This window comes from Hyla sarda, chromosome 5 (genome assembly GCF_029499605.1).
Source record: "Hyla sarda isolate aHylSar1 chromosome 5, aHylSar1.hap1, whole genome shotgun sequence".
NCBI lineage: Eukaryota > Metazoa > Chordata > Amphibia > Anura > Hylidae > Hyla > Hyla sarda.
In genome coordinates this window covers 159,305,689-159,329,082 of record NC_079193.1, presented here as the reverse complement: position 1 = coordinate 159,329,082, position 23,394 = coordinate 159,305,689, and the positions used below count along the sequence as shown (strand labels likewise).

The following is a 23,394-nucleotide window of genomic DNA, read 5'->3' as shown; positions in this document are numbered from 1 at the left end:
CTGGATGGCAAATCTCAAATATTTATGGGAATTTGAATGGATGGGAATGTGGTAATATGTATCACGAAGATTGATAGTCGCCATCACTGCCCCCTCCTTTATTAACTGAACTGCTGGTGTGGACAGGAAGGGGTGGGGAATTTAACCTCTGTTTTTTCCTGTCCCAATCAGGAGGAGGAGATAATCTCATGGGTGCTGTCGTGGAGGCATGGGGGGGAAATGAAGATTTTTGAATTTTCTAGCACTTTGCTGCTATTTCTGTGAAACCCCTAAAGGGTTAAACTTTCTGAAGGTCATTTTGAATACTTTGAGGGGTGCAGTTTCTATAATTGGGTAATTTATGGGGTATTTCTAATATGAAGGCCCCTCAAATCCACTTCAAACTGAACCGGTCCCTGAAAAATTAGGAAAATTGCTGCAAAACTTTGAAGCTTTCTGATGTGTTAAAAGTTAAAATAAGTCAACTTTATGACGCAAGCGTAATGTAGACATATTGGCCCAGATTTACTAAGAGTGGAGTGTATGTGTCTGTGGGTTTTAAGTTCCTAAAAAAAAAAAAAAAATGTCCACGGTATTTACTAAGGTTTCCCTACATTTTTCTTTTTTTTTTTTTTTTTACACATGCTCTGATCTGGTGTTTTTTCCCCTGAAGACCACACCCCTTTTACGGGTTCTCTCAGTACAATGGAGAGTTAGTTTGGTTTTTCTCAATTCTGGCACAATGCGCCATAATCTGGTACGCAATCTGACAAAACATGTCAGGTTTGCAATAGTAAATGAGGGCCATTGTATATGTGAATTAATATATAATTTAGTGGTATGTCATTTTTCACCAAGAAGTGATGAATGCATCAGAATATGTCACGAAAAAACTCTCAGAATCAAATTCATAAGTAAAAGCATCCTAGAGTTATTAATGCTTAAAATGACAGTGGTCAGATGTGCAAAAAATGCTCTGGTCCTTAAGGTCATAATGGGCTTGGTCCTTATGGGGTTAAAAGAAAATTAAAAATGCAATCCCCCCTGACTGATATGACCAGGTTTTCTCCGCCTGGTCATATCACAGTCAGTCAGGGGTGACACCTTGTGACACCTTTCTGACATATCAGATTCACTTTAGATTTTTTTTTATTTAAAACAAGTATTAGTAACGGTTATGTTTTATGGGGTTCTCTTTTCGATTTTTTTCAGAATTTTTTTTTGTACCCTTCTCCAGATTTATGCCTCCTCACAATTCTGTCTCCAAGCTCTATAGGCAGTTCTTTTCTCTCCTAGCTTGGTTTTTGCTCTGACATGCATTGTTAGCTGTAAGACCTTATATAGACCGGGCTGTGTCTTTCCAAATCCTGTCCAATCATCTGACTTTACCACAGGTGACTCCAATTAAGGTGTAAAAACATCTGAGAGGTCATCAAGAAAAAAGGGAGGTCAAAGAGCTAGTGTTGTAGCAACGGGTCTGAATACTTATGTTCAAGCAAAATTTTAGGTTTTTTCTTTTTAATAAATTGGCAAAGATTTCTTACATTCTGTTCTCAAATCCGAGAGCAGATTGATGAGGAAAACAAAATTTATCTATTTTAACACAAGGCAGCAACATACTGTATATACTTGAGTATAAGCAGAGTTTTTCAGCATGATTTTTTGTGCCGAAAACACCCTGCTCGACTTATACTTGAGTTAACAAAAACATAGCTGTGAGGGGATGGTCCGGGCCGTCCATCTTCGGCCATCTATGCTGCAGGGACCGTCCGGTGGGGAGGGTTAGTCGTTCCGGGCTGTCCATCTTCACCGGGAGGCCCTCTTCTCCGCTCTGGGCCGGCCCTGAACTAGTGACACTGCATTGACGCCACCGCGCAGGGACAATCATGCGCAGGGATGTTCACGGATGTCTGCTCTGCACAGACGTCCCTGCACGTCGTCGTCAACGCAAGGTCACTAGTCCGTGGCTGGCCCGGAGCTGAGAAGAGGGCCTCCCGGTGAAGATGGACAGCCCGGAACGACTAACCCTCCCCACCGGACGGTCCCTGCAGCATAGATGGCCGAAGATGGACGGCCCGGTGAATAGAAAACAAAAGATTTTTGTTACTTTAGACAATCAACTTTGAAGGCCGCGTCTAGAGAGGTGGTGGTCGCCGCCCAGTGCTACGCCATTTTATGCTAGGGACGTTAGGGACCCACTCTAAATAGGTGGCCTTGACGTGGCGAGTGGGCTTGTACTTTTTGATCAAAAATGTATACTAACAACCTGTTCGTTTTTGATATTATGCTGAGAAGCAATCAGATCATTATACAAGATTGTAGATGTGCACCATGTCTGTTTTCTACCCGAATTTATAAAGTGTTAAACGCTTTCATTAGCCTCCAGGACCGATCCGCTATTACCCCACGTTATAGAACGGGACTGGGTGCAGGGCATATAGAGCAGACTAGAAGAATCAGAAGGACTTTTTCTGTAGACAATCTTCCATGATTAAAACAGTGACATGAAAAGGATTTCCAACCAAAACATACATAAGACCATAAATGAATTTACACATTTATAATTTTAGAGGGAGAAAGAATGACCACATAAGGGGTTTGTGTATTTTATCTGTTTTATTCATACACACATAAAAAAAATTAAACACACTATACAAATGGTATTTCATAGCAGATTACATTAGGTCCATTCATACTCATTGTGCTGCCAATATAACCAGGGACTAGCTCCATTGACATTGTTGCCCGTACAGCCAAAATGTACTGATTTAAAAGGAAGGAGGTGGTAGCATGCAAACATCTGTTCTGTTTGGGTACAGGCTACCCTCAGTTCTTAAATTAAAGCGCACTGGTGTCCATATAATTCATATTTACATGCTTGAAACTGTGTCAGTCCCGAGGCTGGCATTTGGGCATCCTTTTTTTTTTCCTGTGTGATTAAAAAGTGATGGACCAGGTGGCAGCAATTCCGCTCCTATGAAGTTCCTGTGTCACCATACTTTCCATCACACAACTATCTGCAGAGTGTCACACAATGACATTTAACCAGGCAATTTCTAAATATATGTATAAAATTTTCTTTTCATTCAAGCCAGATAACTGTATGTGTCCTTTTCTCCATCCACACGCTCTAGATACTCTTTTTCTATTAGGATGTCAATACATTTCTAGGAGGGAAAGAACAAAAACAGTGAGACTGAAAGTTACAGATGAAAAGTACATTATCCTGTCTATTTGTCAGGAGAGAAACAATGCAGTGTAGCTGAATTTCCACAAGGTGGCACCAGCCCTAAGACATCTTATCCCCTATCCAAAGGACAGGGGATAAGATGTCTGGCCGCCGGGGACCCCCCGCAATCTTGCATTCGGCACCCACCTCTTTGAACTGCACTCAGTGCTGCCAGTTCACAAACTGCTGGGTGTCGACCACAGGGCCTGAGTATCGTGATGTCACGCCCCCGCCCCCGTGTGACGTCACACCCCACCCCCGATATGCAAGTCTATTGGAGGGGTGTGACGTTGTGACGTCACGATACTCCGGCCCCGTGGTCGTTACCCAGCAGCACGTTGTGTAGCTCAAAGAGGTGGGTGCCGATGCAATTGCGGGGGCCCCCGTGGTCAGACATCTTATGCCCTATCCTTTGGATAGGGGATAAATTGTCTTAGGGCCGGAGTACCCCTTTAATAGATACTTCTGCGCATTCAAACAAATTAAAATGTTCTTTTGTTCCTGACTATTCTGCCAGTAGGTATGTCTTACAATAACTCAGAGCTCAGTTTGGACAAAGTTAAAGGGCCAAATCAGAGGTTAGTATTATCTGCAGAACTGCCAGAACTTTATATTTTTGATCAATAATCCATGGGGCGGAGCTATGATGTCACAAATTCCTGACGCCGGCTCCAGCGTTCGGTACAGTTTGTCCCAAACGCTGAGCAGCAGAGTACCCCTTTAACAGATATACAAGCACAGTGGGAGGCTGTTGAGTTAGCTGAAGCACTTCTATAGAATGTGTATAGTACATTTGGTGGACGCTGTTTTATACATGTACAGACTGACGTAATAAACACTATGCATTTCTGAAACTTTTTCTGCCAGATAGCTTAAGAATACTGACAGCTGAAGGAACAGGAAGACAGTACAGTAAAGTGGTTTGCTAGATTAAGATCTAGTCCTCTAGTCCCCACCCCTTGTATGTCATACGAGAAGGACCCTTCCCAGGAAAAACTGGTCATTCGACCACACTCACTTTGATAACTGGAACACGTGGTTTGAACCTTGAAGACAGCTGGGTCAGAACTTCTCCAAGAAGCTGCTGGTGTTTTAAGACCTTCCTCATCTTCATGATTCTTACAATGGCAGCCTGTGTCAAAACAAGAGTCATTTAAGGCAAATTTAAACAAAAACACAACACTAACATTTTTAATATAGTTCAATTTAGAATGCTTTACTACTGCTTGTACAGTATCTCGCCGACACCACAGTTGTAAATATTTTTATATTATTTTTATGTGACAACACTGAAAAAATGACCCTCTAATGGCTGTACTCTCACTACTTTACATTGCATCAAAGGGGTTATCCAGTAATACGATAAAGCTAATCTCTTCAAAAAACAGCACTGTCCCTGTCCTCAGGTTGTGTGTGGTTTTACAGCTTTGCTCCATTCACTTCAATGGAACTGAATTGCAATACCACGAACAACCTGAGAACAGGTGTGGTGCTGTTCTTTTTTCAAGAAATTAGCATTGTTTTTCTAATCCAGGATAACCCCTTCACATGTACAGTATTCTGCTCAGAATTTATCTGATCCTAAGGATAGGGGATAAGATGCCTGATTGCGGGGGTCCTGCCCCGCAGCTGGGGACCCCTGTGATCTTGCACGCCGCACCCCGTTAAAATCAGTCCACGGGTCACACCCCCTCCCATAGGCTTGCATTGAGGGGGCGGATCGACAGTAATCAGGCCCAGAGCGAACACACTCCGGGGACTGTTTTTAACGGGGTGCGGCGTGCAAGATCACGGGGGTCCCCTGCGATCAGGCATCTTATCCCCTATCCTTTGGATAGGGGATAAGATGTCTAAGCGCTGGAGTACCCCTTAGGAGCTGCAGGTTTTGTGCTGTAGATTTCAATGTTAACTTATTGACTGAACACCGCTTCAAATGCTGTACGAGTGAACACACTCACAGGCCGGCATTTATCATTGTAGGTGTAAGTGCAGCATTTTTCTACACTTTTTGTGTGCTGGTAATGTGTAGGAGCACCACATTTATTAAATGGTCAGAGCATATGATAAATTTTGTGCAGGTCACATTTTCTGAAATTTCTCTCTGTCTGGGTTGGTGTAGTTTGAGACTTTTCAGTGGCTTTGCGCCCATTTCACAAAAAGGCGCAGTTCATAAAATCCTTCCATATCATGTGTATTGCCAAAATCAGTGGATAGCAACTCAAAAGTAGCAGAAATGTGTAAACCAAATGGTGGAAAAAAGGCGCCTTTTCTAGACAAAAAAACAGTCTAAAGACTATGATAAATGTCAGCCTTAAAAGGGGTATTCCAGGAAAAAACTTTTTTATATCTATCAACTGGCTCCAGAAAGTTAAAAAGATTTGTAAATTACTTCTATTAAAAAAATCTTAATCCTTTCAGTACTTATGAGCTTCTGAAGTTAAGGTTGTTCTTTTCTGTCTAAGTCCTTTCTGATGACACCTGTCTCGTGAAATGCCCAGTTTAGAAGAGGTTTGCTATGGGGATTTGCTTCTAAACTGGGCGTTTCACAAGACAGGTGTCATCAGAGAGGACTTAGACAGAAAAGAACAACCTTAACTTCAGAAGCTCATAATTACTGAAAGGATTAACATTTTTTAATAGAAGTAATTTACAAATCTGTTTAACTTTCTGGAGCCAGTTGATATATAAAATTTTTTTTTTTTCCTGGATAACCCCTTTAATTTCTAATCCTTGGCAAAAAAAAAAGGTACACCCCCTAAGTGGCAATGTCGAAACTGGGCTCAATTAGCCATTTTTACGCCTTCATGTCATGCGATTCGTTAGCATTATAAGTTCTCCGCTGTGAATGGGGAGCAGGTGTCCTAAATTTAATGTTATCGCTCCCACACTCTATAATAATAGTCACTGGAAGTTTAACATGGTAGTACCATGGTGGTACCATGATGGTACCTCAAGCAAAGGACTCAGATCAGAAAAAAAAATATAAAAATAGTTGCTGTACATAAAGATGGCCTAAACTATAAGACTGTCAAGACCCTTAAAGGGGTATTCCGCCCCTAGACATCTTATCCCCTATCCGCCACGACCCCGCCCAAAGACTTGCATTGAGGGGGGAGTGGCGTGAGGTCATGAGGGGGCATGGCCGTGACATCATGAGCCTCCAGCGCAGCACCAAATGTTCTAAATGAACGCTGGGTGCCGCAGGGAGATCGTGGGTGTTCCCAGCGGCAGGACCCCCACAATCAGACATCTTATCCCCTATCCTTTGGATAGGTAATAAGATGTCTAGGGGCGGAGTACCCCTTTAAGACCATACAGAGGTTTACAGGACAGGTTTCACCCAGAACAGGCCTCGCCATGGTCGACCAAAGAAGTTGAGTGCACGTTCTCAGTGTCATATCCATAGGTTGCCTTTAGGAAATAGACATACGAGTGCTGCCAGCATTGCTGCATAAGTTAAAGGGGTGGGGGTGGGTCAGCCTGTCAGTGTTTAGATCATACGCCGCATAAGGCATCAAACTGGTCTACATGGCTGTCAACCAAAAAGGATTGACCTGATGAAGAAGGGGGTTCCCTTTGAAACGCGTTGTTCACTGCAGCCAATTGTCTTTTCGTTTTTGTGAAATAAAGACCACTCAAAAAGAAAGCTTGTGTCATGTCATCTCTGGGTTAGCGCTTCAAGCCAGAAGTCTGATTTTTACAGACAAGGGCATCCCTGCCAGGAAACCCTCATCCTCACCTATTCTGCAAGTTCCTGCACCATTGCTTAACCTCTTAAGGACCAAGGACGTATGAGTAAGTCCTTGGTCCCACGGTGACCCCGCATCATATCACGGCGGGCTCAGAGTCATAGTGAAGCCGGGACCTGCCTCTAATTGCGCGCGGCACTGATTGCGGTGCCGTGTGCTATTAACCCTTTAGCCGCGCACTCAAAGCTGAGCCACGCGGCTAAAAGTGAAAGTAAAAGTGCCCGGCTAGCTCAGGGAGCTGTTTGGGATCGCCGCGGTGAAATCGCGGCATCCCGAACAGCTGTACTACAGGAGGAAGGTCTCTTACCTTACATCCTGCAGTCCGATCGCTGATCAATGCTTCCCTATGGAGATGCATTGAACACTGTTAAAGATCAGTAAATGCAATATTACAGCCCCCTATGGGGGCTATAATATTGCAAAAGTAAAGTGTAAAAAAATCATTAACCCTTTGAATTATCCCTTCCCCTAATAAAAGTTTGAATCACCCGGCATTTCCAATAATAAAAAATAAAAAACGGTGTAAATAAAAACAAAAATAAACATATGTGGTATCGCCGTGTGTGGAAATGTCCAATATTGAAAAAAATATACCGCTAATTAAACCGCATGGTCAATGGCGTACGCGCAAAAAATTCCAAAGTACAAAATAGCGTATTTTTGGTCACTTTTTATATCATGAAAAAATTTATAAAAAGCGATCAAAAAGTCAGATCAATGCAAAAATGGTACCGACAAAAACTTCAGATCACGGCGCAAAAAAATGAACCCTCATAGCGCCCTGAACATGGGGAAAAAAAAAAAAGTTATAGGGGTCAGAAGATGACAATTTTAAACGTATACATTTTCCTGCAAGTAGTTATGATTTTTTTCTGAAGCAATACAAAATCAAACCTATATAAGTAGGGGATCATTTTAACCTTATGGACCTAGAGAATAAAAATAAGGTATCATTTTTACCGAAAAAATTACTACATAGCAACGGAAGCCCCCAAAAGTTACAAAATGGCTGTATTTTTTCAATTTTGTCGCACAATGATTTTTTTTCCCGTTTCGCCGTAGATTTTTGGGTAAAATGACTGATATCATTACAAAGTAGAATTAGTGGCGCAAAAGATAAGCCATAATACAGATTTTTAGGTGCAAAATTTTAAGTGTTATGAGCTTTTTTCTCTCCTCCATATATCCAAAAAGGAGGCCTCTTCTAAAGATGAGGCACAAGAAAACATGCAAACAGTTTGCTGAAAACAAGCAGACTAAGACATGGGTTACTGGAACCATGTTCTGTAGTCTAATGAGACCAAGATAAACTTATTTGTCTCAGATTAAGTCAAGCATGTTGGGTAGCAATTAAGTGAGTACCAAAAAAAAAAAAAAAGGTGTGTCTTGTCCACAGTCAAGTATGGTGGTGGGAGTAGCATGGTCTGGGTCTACATGAGTGCTGCTGGCTCGGGGAGCTGCAGTTATTTAGGGGATTATGTTGTGCTTTAGCATGTCACAATACATGTTGGCATTCAGGTTTCCCTCAAAGAGACTGGGCTGCAGGGCAGTATTCCAACATATCAACAACTAGGGCTGCACAATATTGGGAAAATGTGCGATTGCGGTTATGGGCCTAAATTTTGCGATTTCGATATGCAATGCGATATAATAAATGCTGAAATCCCGCCATTTCATGTCCAATCTCCTCCATTTTACAACTATTCACCCATTTTATGCCCACCGCCCATTTCACATCTCCCCCGTCACATTCTCCCCTCTTCTCCCATCACATTTTCCCCCTATTACACATTGCCCCTCCCCTGCCACATTCTCCCCTCCCCTGCCACATCCCCCCCCCCCCCACCATCACATCATCCCCGCCCCCTTTCATTATCCCTGTCACATTATCGCCCACCCCGTCACATGAAATCTATCAGCATACATAAGGAGGGTGTATATTCTAAATATCCATGCCGGTTAAGTCACGGTGCACTCAGGCCTTGAGTGCACTAAATCTGAATAATCACAAAACGAGAATAACCATGCACTACAAGCCTGTACCAATAGCTTAGTGAAAGTGATGCAGATTATCTTTAGAGAGTTAAAGCATCTCTTATAATGTCCTAGTTTGTGCCCAGTCAAAAATCTATTTATCCATAAATACAGGCTGGTGAAACTGGATCAATACCTAGACTGGACTTTACCAGTCCCTGGGAGAATAGGACATTACCTGGATGAGCAGTTTGCGATCTTCCTCAATGTTTTTGTGCGTTGTTTCCTGCTCCTGTTTTTGCTCTGTCTTCATTGGGACATTAATATTCACTCGAAGCTTTTTACTGCAGAGACACATAAAAAAAATTTTTTTTAAATGAAAATACATCAGATAGGAACCCCACTTGGATATAAAGTAAAACGTTTTTTTTTTACAAAAGCACAATAAATCTGCATCAAACAATTCTACATGTGTCCTAACTATATACTTGTAATAGGATGGTAAACAGTAACTTAATCCTGCCAGGAATTCAGGAGCCTCCCAAAATGTTATTGTGGTTACGTCTAGGAACATACTTTTTATAGCCCAGGTACAGCTTTATTAATATGTCCGGCCTCAATTCCACTTCATCCACATTTGCGTTTTCATCTTCTAACACCTATAGTTTAATGCAAAAATTCATCACATTTTCTGAAAAGGGCAAAAACATACAATAAACATATCGAAGATGATACAAAATACATATGCTGTCTCTTTGTAAACGTAAATGCTGAATGCCAACATGGAGGCTGATCCATTGTGGGTAAAAAGCTCCAACGTTGTTACCTATATATAGTCAGCAAATGTAAAATCTAGTTTTTATACCGTAATTTATCTTCATTAACTTGTTCCCTATTTTCCCATAGTTTTCAGTGTGAAGTACATCCATGAAAAAGCAGCATTGGAGGATCCAATTAAACAAAACAAAAAAGTATTTATTTATATTTATATATATATATATATATATATATATATATATATATATATATATATATATATATATATATATATAAAAATTATATGAAAATAATAAAAATAATCAAGATATATTCACAAATGTGTATATACAGCCTGTCGAGGCAAAAGTAAAATATGCTCCCTGGCTGGGGTGGTATAAAAACATGAAACATATTGGGAGGAATTTATGGAGCCAGTATATCTGCCTTCAGGCTTGAAAAGGTAAACATTTCGGGCAAACAATTGTGACTTTTTGACACTCTACGCTGCCCTCATCACTTTTAAAGGGGATAGGGAATAAGGATAGGGAATAAGAGGTCTGATGTCGGCTGCAGCACCACAGACATCAGGTGCACAGAGCGAAGTTCGCTCCGTGCCAGATGACTGGCGATGCGGAGGCTAGTGACGTCACGGCCATCCCCTCTCAAAAGCAAGTCTAAGGGAGGGGGCGTTACGGCCGTCACGCCAACTCCCATAGACTTGCATTGAGGGGGCGTGGCTGTGACTTCACAAGCCTCCGGCACTGCACCCGACATGCTAAACGAATGCCGGGTGCAGCAGGGAGATCGCGGGGGGCCCCAGTGGCTGAACTACTGCGATCAGATATCTTATCCCCTATCCTTTGGCTAGGGGATAAGATATCTAGGGGGCCGAGTACCCCTTTTTTGTGCAAGTGGGCAGTTCTAGTGATCTAGTGTAAGTTGTAGCTGAAACTATACTAGCTGATGGCTAAAAGTGGCAGACTTATTAAGGAGGTGCACACCTCTAAATAAATGCAATGATGAACATAATGCCAGCAGATTATATCTGAAGACCGGCATGTGTGATACCCCCCACTACACTCACCAACACCAATCCAATGCAGTGGCTATGCTGGCGCTTCCAGTCCTCCCATGTTCTGTACTGCTGCCACAGGGCCTCCCTGCTCAGCTAATCTGATTGGTTTAGTGGGCAGGTGCTGTGGGTTCAGGATGGCACAAAACTCAAAAGATGCAGAGACCCACAGAGGACCAGAAGCGTCTGCACAAAAGCTACGGGGGAACCGCAGAAGGTGTGTATAGTATGTTTATAATTTTTACACAACACCCAGCCCACAAGAAAACGTAGTTTTTGCCACGGTAACCCCTTTAAATACTTAGTGTGTGCTCTTTAAATCTGTTAAAAAGGGTACCCTCATCTCAGCATTTATGACACATCCACAGGTATGACAAATATTGGATGTGTGTCCCACCTCTGGGACCTGCACCTATAATGAGATAGAGGGCCTCCTGGCCCTGACCAAGATGCTGGATGCAAGCTAAAAACGAGTAGGATATTTTACATATTTTACGTAACATCTACAAAGGTTAATTTGAGTTGCTAAACAACATAGCACTGAAAGCTATACTGTTTCCATGACTACAGAGTTACAGAACTGGATCTGTCAGTCATTTATGGCATGATCTGTAGATATGCCAAAAGTGTTGAGATGGGGATTCCCTTTTAATCCCTAATTCACTTTACTGTATAATGTTAATTTGACATAAAGACTCACCAATAACTTTGACTTCAATAATATCTGTAGAACTTGCACCAAAATGTCCTGTAAAAGTAACATTCATTGTTATATAACTAGTAAACCTGTCAATCGAGCCAAATGACATTTGTGGTTGTCTAATCTGTGTAGACTTATTTCTTACATTAACAATGCTCTATGAGTCCGCTGCAGAGCTCCAATATCCTGTATATGGAAGATATAGGCCCTGGTTTAATCAAAATGAGAAAAACTGGAGAGATTGTGGGGGAGATTCATCCAAACCTGTCCAGAGGAAAAGTTGCTGAGTTGCCCATAGTGACTAATCAGATCGCTTCTTTCATTTTTAACAAGGCTTTTCAAAAATGAAAGACTCTAACTGATTGGTTGCTATGGGCAACTCAGCAACTTCTCATCTGAACAGGTTTGGATAAATCTCCCCCTTGGACCCCAACAACCAATCACAGCAAAGCTTTCACTTTACCAGAGTTTGATAAATTTTGAAAGCTAAGCAGTGATTGGTTGGTGTGGGACAATTGCTCCAGTTTCATAAATCTGAGCAAATATGCTAGTTGCCTACAGTCCCCACTAGTGGGAGCTATAACTGTTCAATTACCGGGTTCAATGAGAAACCATATCTTCTGCAGGCTAACCTATAAAATCTATGCACATATGGGTGTTTGGAGCGCTCTATTAGAAATATGAGGTTTTGACCACTATATAGATATATTAAGAAATTATTCAGCACAGAATTTTGGACATACTGCCAGACTAGTACATAGAAAATGTGCCTTTTAGCAACTAAAAACCCAAAGAACATGATTGCTGACATCTGACTAGACACTTAAAGCACTATTTGTTTATTCAACACATACAGCAGAATACTATCAAGAGTTTCAGTAGTACATAAGCTGTAAGAGACAAATAAGAAGAGTGAAGAATGTCTGTAGCTCCGGGAAACCTTGACCCCATGACAACACTAATTCTGCCAGAAATCCGAACAAGATGTATCAGTAGTGCTGCCTCAGGTTTTACACCAGAGAACCTTTTTATCATCTTATGATGTACTATCTGCCAAGAGCTTCACTGGAACGTTGTGAAGACGCACCATGTGCAGGTATCTCTGTGTTACTTATTCATATTATTATCCAATATGGATAATAATATGAATAAGTATTGAAGTACAGCAGAACTTTATTCATGGTCTCCCTATGCTTGCTGCTCAAGATAGGGAAATCTATTAGAAGCTCCAATAGGGAGAAGAGGTGATCTGATGGGATATATTCTGTGTGAGGCACTGCATATAGGGCCAGCGTTCTCAACTCCCCAGCTGGCTGGTAGATCGCACCTTTTTCCGTACAAGTCTGCTTAGACAGAGAAAAAGTTGGATTTGACCGACAGTCGTGGAGCCAGCAGCTTGCTGCCACACATGTCCCTGGCTTCTAACTAGCAATCTAGCAGGGTCTCAAGAGTGAGACCTAGTGCAATCAAAACTTTAGACATGGGTGGGCAACAAGCCTAATGACTGTAATCCTTTAGGGTCACTAGCAAAGAAACACCCATCAGAACAAAACAAGGTAGCTTTTAAAGCTTTCCTGCATGGGATAAAGGGGTTATGAGTTTAAATGTACCCTTCTATATACCCTAAAAATTATAGAGTTAAAGTGAAGTCTACCATTTTAATCTGTGTGCTGTCTGTCAGCTGCTGTACTGTGTAGGCATCTTCTGTATTATACTGAAGGAGAATGGCCATCTGGAACGTGGAGGCCTAAAACCCAAAAAGATGTAAAACTTTAACAAATCACACAGAACAGACACTAAAACACAAAAGGCAGAGTCCACATTTTGTTAAAAAAAAAATAAATAAAAAAAATCCAAGGTATATGTGTCACATGCAGATTTCATAGTATACATTTATAGCATACCGGTCAGATTCCACCGAAGAAAAAAAAACTGTACACATAATTTGTATGTCTCAGTCACCCATATTTCACTAAAAAATAGCATATTACAGCTGCCTACTGTCTTTTCCATCTCATCAAAGGGAGGGGGCGTGTCCTTCTCTTGCCTGCACTGTGATGACTCCTCCCCCTCCCTCACTCTGCTCGTTTGATTGTTCTATAGGGAGCCTGGCAGCCCTGTTCTGTAACCCTTTCCTCTCTGGATTTATGCTGTACACACACAATGATTATTGGGGATTGCCTGTACTCTACCAAAGACAATATGGTAGGTGAATAACTTACATCGTCTTATGTCATTCATGCTTAGGCAGTCCTGTGTCATCCTTAGGCAGTCGTGTAATGCTGGGACTTGTAGTTTTGGTATAGTTGGTAGGCAGTGTGCCTACAGCTTTTGCAAAACTAAAACTACCAGCATGCCCAGACATCCTTTGACTGTCCAGGCATGCTTGGAGTTGTAGTTTTGCAAAAGCTGGAGGCACATGATTGGTAAAACTCTGTGTTACAGCAGTGATGCTGCACGCTGTGTTCCTCCTGCAGCCTTGTCAATCAGCCATCTCATGTCCATGACTCTTGGACACACTCATGCTGCTGTGGGACTCAGTGTCCCAGGAGGTATGGGGACCCCTAGTGGTGGTATTTTCAAAGGCAGTTTTCTTTCATAAAATGTGAAAAATGTATAAAGAAGTATATTAGAAAAACTATTTTGCCAAGATGTACAACATTTTTTATATCTATCTACATATGAATGACAGTGCCCATTTAATGGACAAAATCCAAAAAGGGAAGCTCTGCAGTAAGCTTATTTGTCATGCTGTCTTTAAGGTACGTGTGGAGTTTTTTTTTTTTTCACTTTACATGTACTGTAAACCACTGCAGAACTTAGAATGTCTCATGCAGTGTATACCTACCTGTAAGGTATATCTATTTTTAAAACAGTTGGTAACCAACTCTCCTTTGGACAACTGATATAACCAAGTCAGTTTTCTTCCACTGTGCCGACTTGCATAAAAAGCTGTAAACCTCTGATAACTTCTTTCCAACTGTAAAATGTAAAAAAATTGCATTATTTCACAGAAAAAAAGTTAACCAATTCATGTTACCACTGTAAGGAAACTGTAAAGGCTATTACCAAACAAATCTTCACACTAAACAGTTTTAAAAATGGCAAACATTTTCACAGGGCTGAGTAAGTGAAGAGACTTAAGCCATAAAATATTCAGAAAAGCTTTTAGCTTACTATGAAACAAAGAACCTTGTAAATTATGCAGGAATACAAATATTCTGTGCCAATTTTGACCTGAAATGACTGGACGTTATCACTGGCCACAAATTCACAGGTTCCTTCATGTTAAAATAAACAGCATGGCTTGAACAGACCCAGTAGAAAATCATATTACCAGTCACATATGATGAAGCAGACTGCTTAGAGAAGTACCATACCTCAGAAGGCAAAGCAAACGTGCAGAATTGCTGAAAAGGCCACGATCCAGAGCTGAGAACCTGTATACTGAAATCCACTGTGAAGGAAGAGAAAACAGCAACATATATTATACCTGGTTCATTGCTTCTTTCAGAGGTGTTATGCATTGGATGACAAATTATTATATATAGGCAGATGCTTTATTGAGAACACAGACATCTACAAGTTCTTCAATAATAAGAAATTCCCAGCATATATACGGGATCACCCAGTGCTGATTGGAACGAGGGGAGCAGGAGCTTTCAGGTGAGTAGCTTTATTGGTCCAGCATGCAACGCGTTACTAACCTGAAGGCTCCATTGTCCTGCTCCCCTTGTTCCGATCAGCACCAGGTGATCCTGTATAACTTCAAAGTCCTCCTTGTTATATATATTCTTCTACAGGACGGCTGCAGATGAAACTTATTTGACACACACTCATAAGTTGGTTGTGTAACATACACAACAATGTAAAGGTAAGCGTCTGTCTTTGTCCTCCCCTCCCCCTCTGCGGGTTTACTGGAGTCCTGCACATGAGAGTGCCTTCTCCTTTTCTCTCTTCTCAGCGCATATATATATATATATATATATATATATATATGAAACTTTTTGATAGACCTCCATTCACCTGCTGGAGGCAATGGCATACCATATTTCCAGCAGTATTAGAAAGTGCTTGTATATACAGGGGGCCACCACATAGCATACATTTGTTTATGATTGGGACAATATGGGTGACGGACGCTTCTTAATAGCATCCATTATAGGCTTCTGTCAGACGAAGTGGTGGGATCAGCCTCCTCTCACAGAACTTCCAACATCATAGTAATGGAACTGGATGTGCCTGTTCTTATCTGCAAGGGCAGCCCTACACAGTAAATTCCATAGACTGTCATAGGTTTACAAAACACCTATGAGTGTGTGGGAATTTTCATACATTATGAACAAGTTAGACTTTACTGTGTGTGTGTGTGTACAAAACTACACTTCCTGCAGACTGCCGTGGCCCCATCATAACTCTTTTATATTTCCGACCACAGACCCATATGGGGCTTGTTTTTTGCATCATCAGTTTTACTTTGTAATGAGGTCACTTATTTTACCATAAAATGTATGGTGTAACAAAAAATATATTTATGTGGGGAAATTGAAAAGAAAACCACAATTTATGAAATTTTGGAAGGTTTTGTCTTCACGGCATACACTTTATGGTAGAAAAGGACATGTTTTCTTTATTCTGTGGATCAGTACGATTAAAATGATACCCATGTTATGCTCGATTATAATTGTACAGTCTTAAAAAAAAAAAAATCTCAAACTGTTTTAACAAAATTAGTCTGTTTGAAATTGCCCTATTTTGGCCACCTATAACTCATTTTTCCATATACGGGGCGGTATGGGGCTCAATTTTTTTGCGCCGAGATCTGTAGTTTTTATCAGTACCACTTTTGCATACATTTTACTTTTTAAATCACTTTTTAATTTTTTGGGGAATAAAATGTGACAAAAAAGCAGCAATTTTTTTTATTTTTTTCAAATGTTTATGCCGTTCACCATACAGTAAAATTATAATTATATTTCTATAGTTCGGACATTTATGCACGCGGTAATAGCAAATATGTTTATTAATTCTTTCTTAATGCTGTTTGGGAGTAAAATGGGAAAAAGGGACAATTTAAATTTTTATTGGGGGGGGAAGGGGATTTTTCACAATTTTTTTTAAATTTTTTTTATTTTTATGTCCCCATAGGGGACTATTTATAGCAATAATTTGATTGCTAATACTGTTCAGTGCCATGTATAGGGCATAGCACTGATCAGTATTATTGGAAATCTTCTGCTCTGGTCTGCTCGATCTCAGACCAGAGCAGAAGCCCTCAGAAGATGGCCGGAGGCAGGTGAGGGGACCTCCGGCCACCATGCTGGATGATCGGATTTCTGCGGCAGCGCTTCGAGCGATCAGATCATCAATTTTAAGTGCTGCAGATGCTGAGATCTGCATTGATCACAGCATCTGAGGTGTTAATTTATCACGGCATCTGAGGGGTTAAGGGCAGACAGCGCGATCGCTGATGTCCGCCATTACCAGTGGCTGCCTGGCTGCTGACATCCAGTCCGATGCTCGCGTTATTTACATGAAGAAAATGTACGTCATGGTGCACTAAGTATCACCGCACCATGACATACATTTACGTCAATTGTCGTTAATGGGTTAATAGATAGAAGTATAAAAAGAAAAAAATATATTGCTATACAGAAGAACTGCTAGCAACAATTTTACAAGGAATACTGTAACCAAGGAAGGGAATAGAAGCTACCACATAGATGAGGACGCAGGGTGAACTTACAATCCAATGGTTCGGAATTAGTTAGGTGCTTTTTAAACTGCTCATTCAGGTCTTTGCTGACTCCGATGTCTTGAAACATTCTTTGCAGTTTCGAGGTATATTCAAAACCACATGCTTGCTGTAGAGACAACAAAAAAGGGATCTGAAAACTAGGCTATGATGTTAAGTAAAACCGAACAAACAATTACAGATTTGTTATTTCTAAATTCCTATTAGACAAAGCAATTATCGGACGAACAGGCAGATGACACTCTGTGTACTTGGTGGAAGAGATCTGAGGACAAACAAGCAAATGTTCAATCATCGGCTGATCGCTTTAGGAGAAAAGAAATATGCGTCAAACGAATTAAGCAAAAGGCCGCCTAAAAATCCCAAAATTTTTTTTAAATCACCCTCCTCGCACAGTAGCCATTATAATAGGCTCTTTAATTTACAACATTGGCACCGGGATTACAATGCGCATCAGGCCATTTAACAGGAGTGCCCTTAGTCTGCTCCTACAAGAAAACATCCAGATTCTTTAAAAAGGTTCTTAATAATAAAAACTAATCATTAGGAGAGATTTACTACATACATACAGTAAAATTATGAAAAAAAGCATCTCACATCCGCCAAACCTTGCTGCTGCCCCTGCTACCCACCACCTTCTGGCACCTGATCTCGACACAGCAGGTGGGTCACTGCTGTGGCTAATGGGTTCCTGTGTGCCAAGACCAGGTACTTAAAAAGTGAAGACCACTGGGGATCCGGGAAGCATTGGATCAGCATACAGCAGCAAAAGGGGATCGATGAGGCAAGGGATGCCTGTAGGAAACCTCTTGAAGAAAAATCATAAAATGTGCTAAATTTATTAACCACTTCTCTATTCCTATGCACTTTGCAAGTGTTGAGATGTATTGAGCAGAACGAAAAAAAAAAAAAAACTTTTACAGTAACTTTTCCTTTGGGGATATACCTATCTGGGGCAATGTTTAGCATCGGGAGCTGTGCTGTTACTGCAACACAGTCACTTTCTCTCTCTCTTGTTTGGGGCAAGTTGTAATGTAAAGACTACTATAAAAATGTGATTCAATGTTTGTTTTTATGCATCAAATTAGTGAGGTTTTATAAATTATTTACTATAACATTAATGCAAATAATGGACTCTTTTCTCCCAAAATAATATGTCACACTATCCAAGTCAACGTGATTTATAGCACCACACATTTCTGACAAAATCACATCGATAGTGTCATGGAGCCACTAGGCTAAAAACTCAACCTTGTCTCTTACCTTAAGTTTGGAGATCATGCTCGCTTCTGCATCATCGCTCGCGCTGTTCTGATGAACCAATCGTTTTGCAAGCATTTTTGCATAGAATTTTTGAAACACATCCTTATCTTCAATATATTTAAAAACAACCATCTGCAGAAGGAAAACACTTTCAATTTCCATGCAACTCTAGATTCAAAATGGCAAAAATACTTAAAGGGCAAATAACCCCTTAACCCCTTAAGGACCAAGGGCATACAGGTACGCCTTTGCTCCCTGGTAATGAATTCACACTTGAGATTTGCGGCTATTCCGGGTCATACGGGTCTATGGTGACCCGGAATATAACGGGGATCGCGGTTGTCCAAGACACCCAAGATCCCCCTGAAGGCATAGGAGTGAGGTGGCAGTGGTGCCACCCCTCCTATCCCTGCTATTGTTGGTCTAGTCGCGACCACCAATAGCAGATCGGGGGCAGAGGGCTTTACTTTCGGTTTCCCCCGTTCTGCCCACCCACAATAGGCTGGGCAGAACGGGGAACCGACAGAGGACCAGCGCCGATGTCCACTTACCCCGCGGGCGAGGCTGCGGGCGACCATCGGTGGAGGAGATCGGAGTCCGGCGATGTCGTGCGGCTGGCTCCCTGGATCCGACGGAAGCCGGTAAGTTGCCTAGAAACATCTGGAGGGTACAGTTTGAGACTACTATACAGTGGTCTCTAAACTGTAACCCTCCAGATGTTGCAAAACTACAACTTCCAGCATGCCCAGACAGCTGTTAGGGCATGCAGGGATTTGTAGGTTTGCAACAGCTGGAGGGCCCCAGTTTGGAGATCACTGGCAGTGATCTCTAACTGTGGCCCTCCAGATGTTGCAAAACTGCAACTCCTAGCATGCCCAAACAGCAGTTTGCTGTCACGGCATGCCGTGATTTGTAGTTTTGCAACAGATGGAGGTCCACAGTTTGGAGATCTCTAAATTGTAGCCCTCCAGATGTTGCAAAACTGCAAATCCCTGCATGCCCTAACAGCAAACAGCTGTCTCGGCATGCTGGGAGTTGTAGTTGCGTACCTCCAGCTGTTGCATAACTAATCTCCCAGCATGCCCTTTAATGATCAGTACATGCTGGGAGTTGTAGTTTTGCAACAGCTGGAGGCACACTGGTTGGTAAATACTGAGTTAGGTAACAGAACCTAACTGAAGATTTTCCAACCAATGTGCCTGCAGCTGTTGCAAAAGTACAACTCCCAGCATGCACTGTCAGTGCATGCTGGGAGTTGTAGTTTTGAAACAGCTGGAGGTTTGCCCCCATGTGAATGTACAGGGTACATTCACACAGGCAGGTTTGCAGTAAGTTTCCTGCTTCAAGTATGAGCTGCGGCAAATTTTTCCACGCAGTGCATATTCCTAGCGGTAAGCTCACTGTAAACCGTCGCCAGTGTGAATGTACCCTAAAAACACTACACTAACAAAATAAAGGGTAAAACACAACATATACACCCCCTTACACTGTCCCCCCCCCCCCCCCAATAAAAATTAAAAATGTATTGTATGGCAGTGTTTCCAAAACGGAGCCTCCAGCTGTTGCAAAACAACAACTCCCAGCATTTCCGGAAAGCCACTGACTGTCCAGGCATGCTGGGAGTTTAGCAACTGCTGGAGGGACCCTGTTTGGGAATCACTGCCGTAGAATACCCCTATGTCCACCCCTATGCAATCCCTAATTTAGTCCTCAAATGCGCATGGCGCGCTCTCATTTTGGAGCCCTGTCGTATTTCAAGGAAACAGTTTAGGGCCACATATGGGGTATTTCCGTACTCAGGAGAAAAAGCCCCCCAAAATTTGTAACGCAATTTCTCCCTTTTCCCTTATGTATATTATATAAAATATACACACATATACTGTATATACATATACAGAGTAAACATAAGTCAGGGACTCTTACAACTTGATTGAGAGTGTCTTCCAATTCTGCCTCTTCTGGGTTCTTGGAGCTATAACAAAAGAAAGGAGTATCGTAAGACTATGCTTAGTAAGCTTGGAAGAGATCACAACATTCTGGCACCTATCCTTACCTCTTCTTCAGTAGTGAATCACAGTAACGTGCAAGCAGCTCTGGTGATTTGCTAGAAGACTGGGCCATTTTTGTCACAGCGTTGTTATTTATGAATCGACCACAAGCCTGAATGAAATATAAATCCACTGCATTAGTAACAACTGAAATTCCACACCAGTTTAAATCATAAAGACATATCTAGTGTACACATCCTTACCTTATCTAGTGCAGCCACAAATCCAGCATCATTGTTAAAAGCAGACATAACTAGTGCATTATATTTCTTATGGACATCCAAAACTGTCTGTACATACATTTTGGGATCCTGAATAAAGTGAAATAAAAATAAGTTTATGTTGGTTGCACAGTACACAGCGTTAGGCCCTTAACCATCAAGACAGCATGGCCTTAGCACGTACTTTAACACAGTAACTGTTTTACAATGATTGTTCACATTTCTTACAGTGTTCTAACCACTTAAAGGGGTACTCCACCGGCCAGCATTCGGAAGTAAATGTTCCGAACGCTGTTTTCACGCTGGGGGGTCTGCCACGCCCCTTGTGACATCGCAACCACACCCTCTCAATGCAAGGTTATGGGAGGGGGCATGAAGGCCGCCACAGCCCCTCCCATAGACTTCTATTGAGGGGGGATGGCCGTGATGTCACGAGGGGAGTGGTTGACTGCCGCAGCGCGAAAACAGCGTTCGGAACATTTACTTCCGAACGCTGGCCAGTGGAGTACCCCTTTAAGTCTAAGGGAAATATATAAAACTAAGCAGTATCCTTGTCCTGATAGGTTGAAGTCCCAAAAGTGGATCCGGTAGTTGTCAAGTTAATGTATATATGGTCGATCTGCCATAACTGACCAGGAAGAGATACTCTAATCTAGAAAAAGGTTGTATGCCCCAGGTATAAATGATAGAAATGACAGCGGCATTGAGATATTGTACAGGACCAAAAACAAATTAAGAATAAAGGCAGGGCCTTCTTTATAGTGTGTAAGCAGATTGCATGTTATCCATATTTCATTTGATTAAAAAGGAAATAAGATGAGAAAAGCAGACAAAAAGGTATAGCTAATATGCAAGGGGGTGAGAAAAAGAAGAAAAAATAAAAATAAAAAATGAAAAAATTAAATAAAAATGCAAACAGAAAATGAAGGAAGAAAAAGAAACTTCGGATATTCAGATATACATGGTGCCCATCAACAACCCAGCGTACAGACTTCAGTGGCCTCCTCAGGCATTTCTTGCTGAAGTTGTCCACCACTACACTAGGTCATGTTGACTATTCTGATTCCATAGCATGCTTTTATTAGACTACAATAAAATGATAACTAAAGGGGTACAATACTTACATTTTGCGCTGCTTCGCCACACTTCTCTATAGCAGCAAGTCCCTGATTGTGGATATGTGTTTCTAAAAGCTTTTTCAGTTCTCCCAAGCCATCTTGAATTCTTGATACAAGATTGTACATTCTCCCCAAATCTGGAATATAGAAGCTTCATCAATAAATATCTATCTATCCCCACTAGAAACAGAACCAGATAATAGGTATACATTTAGCAGCTCTGTATCTTTTCAAACACATAATAGGATGTAACAATAGAGAAAACCATCTGCGCTTCACTTTCATTACCGTACAATGGTTTACATGGAAAAATCTTCAACGCGTAAAGTCACCGTCAATAACTGCCCATAAAGAGACTTTTGAAGAAAATCACATAAAGGAAAATCATATCAACATTTCCACTTTACAGTTCAAAAGTACTTTAATGCTTTGTTCAGTAATATTAGTAATTTCAATAGCACTACACTTCAGAAGTAAAAAGCCTACAGCCTAGGTCAGTGTTTCCCAACCAGGGCGCCTCCAGCTGTTGCAAAACGACAACTCCCAGCATACCCGGACAGCCAAAGGCTGTCCGGGTAAGCTGGGAGTTGTAGTTTTGCAACAGCTGGAGGCGCCCTGGTTGGGAAACACTGGCCTAGGTACTCAATGTGTGGTACGTGTATCCCAGGGGTAGATACCTTATCTTTTAAAGGAGTACTAACCCTATACTGATGGTGTGCTTTTAACAGGCAGTACAGTGTAGCAGTATAGCTTTGAAGGTACTTTAATGTAGAGGGTACTTTGCTTAGGAACGTTCAGAAACCCTGATCTACAGCATTAAAGTATGTAATCTGCTACTGCGAATATTTAATACAGGTCCTTACACCATGATGTAAACAAAGAAAACTTTATTGTATCATCAGAATGGTTTACCTTTATAAAATCGAAATAAATAAATAAATCTAAGAGGTTTAAAAAGGTTTTTCCCTGTGTTGATATGGATTGCAACCTTTAAAAAGAGGTGCATAACTGCAGGAAACGGTGGTTATTAAAAGGGATATCCTCTAACAGGTCTTAAAGAGGTACTCCTGTGGAAAAAATTTTTTTTTTTTAAATCATCTGGTGCCAGAAAGTTAAACAGATTTGTATATTACTTTTATAAAAAATTCTTATTCCTTCCAGTACTTGTTAGCAGCTATATACTACAGAGGAAATTCTTTTCTTTTTGGATTTCTTTTCTGTCATGACCACAGTGCTCTCTGCTGACACCTCTGTCCATTTTAGGAACTGTCCAGAGCAGCATATGTTTGCTATGGGGATTTTATCCTGCTCTGGACAGTTCCTGACATGGACAGAGGTGTCAGTAGAGAGCACTGTGGTCGTTGACAGAAGAAATCCAAAAAGAAAATTTCCTCTGTAGTATACAGCCGCTAATAAGTACTGGAAGGATTAAGATTTATTAATAGAGGTAATTTACAAATCTGTATAACTTTCTGGCATGAGTTGATTTAAAAAAAAAAATTGGGCCTTAAAGCGCAACTGTCATGA

The 23,394-nt window shown here is 41.3% G+C and overlaps 1 protein-coding gene across 2 annotated transcripts in view; it reads right to left on the bottom strand.

Annotated features, from left to right (window-relative positions):
* Nucleotides 1-2,576: 2,576 nt before the first annotated feature.
* CUL1 (cullin 1) overlaps nucleotides 2,577-23,394 on the bottom strand; it is a 99,336-nt gene continuing 78,518 nt past the window's right edge. For both annotated transcript variants that reach the window (XM_056520558.1, XM_056520557.1), the window contains exons 9-22: nucleotides 21,874-22,004; nucleotides 20,732-20,839; nucleotides 20,534-20,640; nucleotides 20,404-20,452; nucleotides 18,481-18,612; nucleotides 17,209-17,326; nucleotides 14,843-14,919; nucleotides 14,311-14,442; nucleotides 13,117-13,209; nucleotides 11,463-11,510; nucleotides 9,508-9,590; nucleotides 9,170-9,275; nucleotides 4,227-4,340; nucleotides 2,577-3,146 (exon numbers count right to left, since the gene is read on the bottom strand). In XM_056520558.1, the coding sequence (XP_056376533.1) occupies nucleotides 3,066-3,146; nucleotides 4,227-4,340; nucleotides 9,170-9,275; nucleotides 9,508-9,590; nucleotides 11,463-11,510; nucleotides 13,117-13,209; nucleotides 14,311-14,442; nucleotides 14,843-14,919; nucleotides 17,209-17,326; nucleotides 18,481-18,612; nucleotides 20,404-20,452; nucleotides 20,534-20,640; nucleotides 20,732-20,839; nucleotides 21,874-22,004 (1,379 nt within the window). In that variant the 3' untranslated portion in view covers nucleotides 2,577-3,065. The remainder of the gene's footprint in view (nucleotides 3,147-4,226; nucleotides 4,341-9,169; nucleotides 9,276-9,507; nucleotides 9,591-11,462; nucleotides 11,511-13,116; nucleotides 13,210-14,310; nucleotides 14,443-14,842; nucleotides 14,920-17,208; nucleotides 17,327-18,480; nucleotides 18,613-20,403; nucleotides 20,453-20,533; nucleotides 20,641-20,731; nucleotides 20,840-21,873; nucleotides 22,005-23,394) is intronic.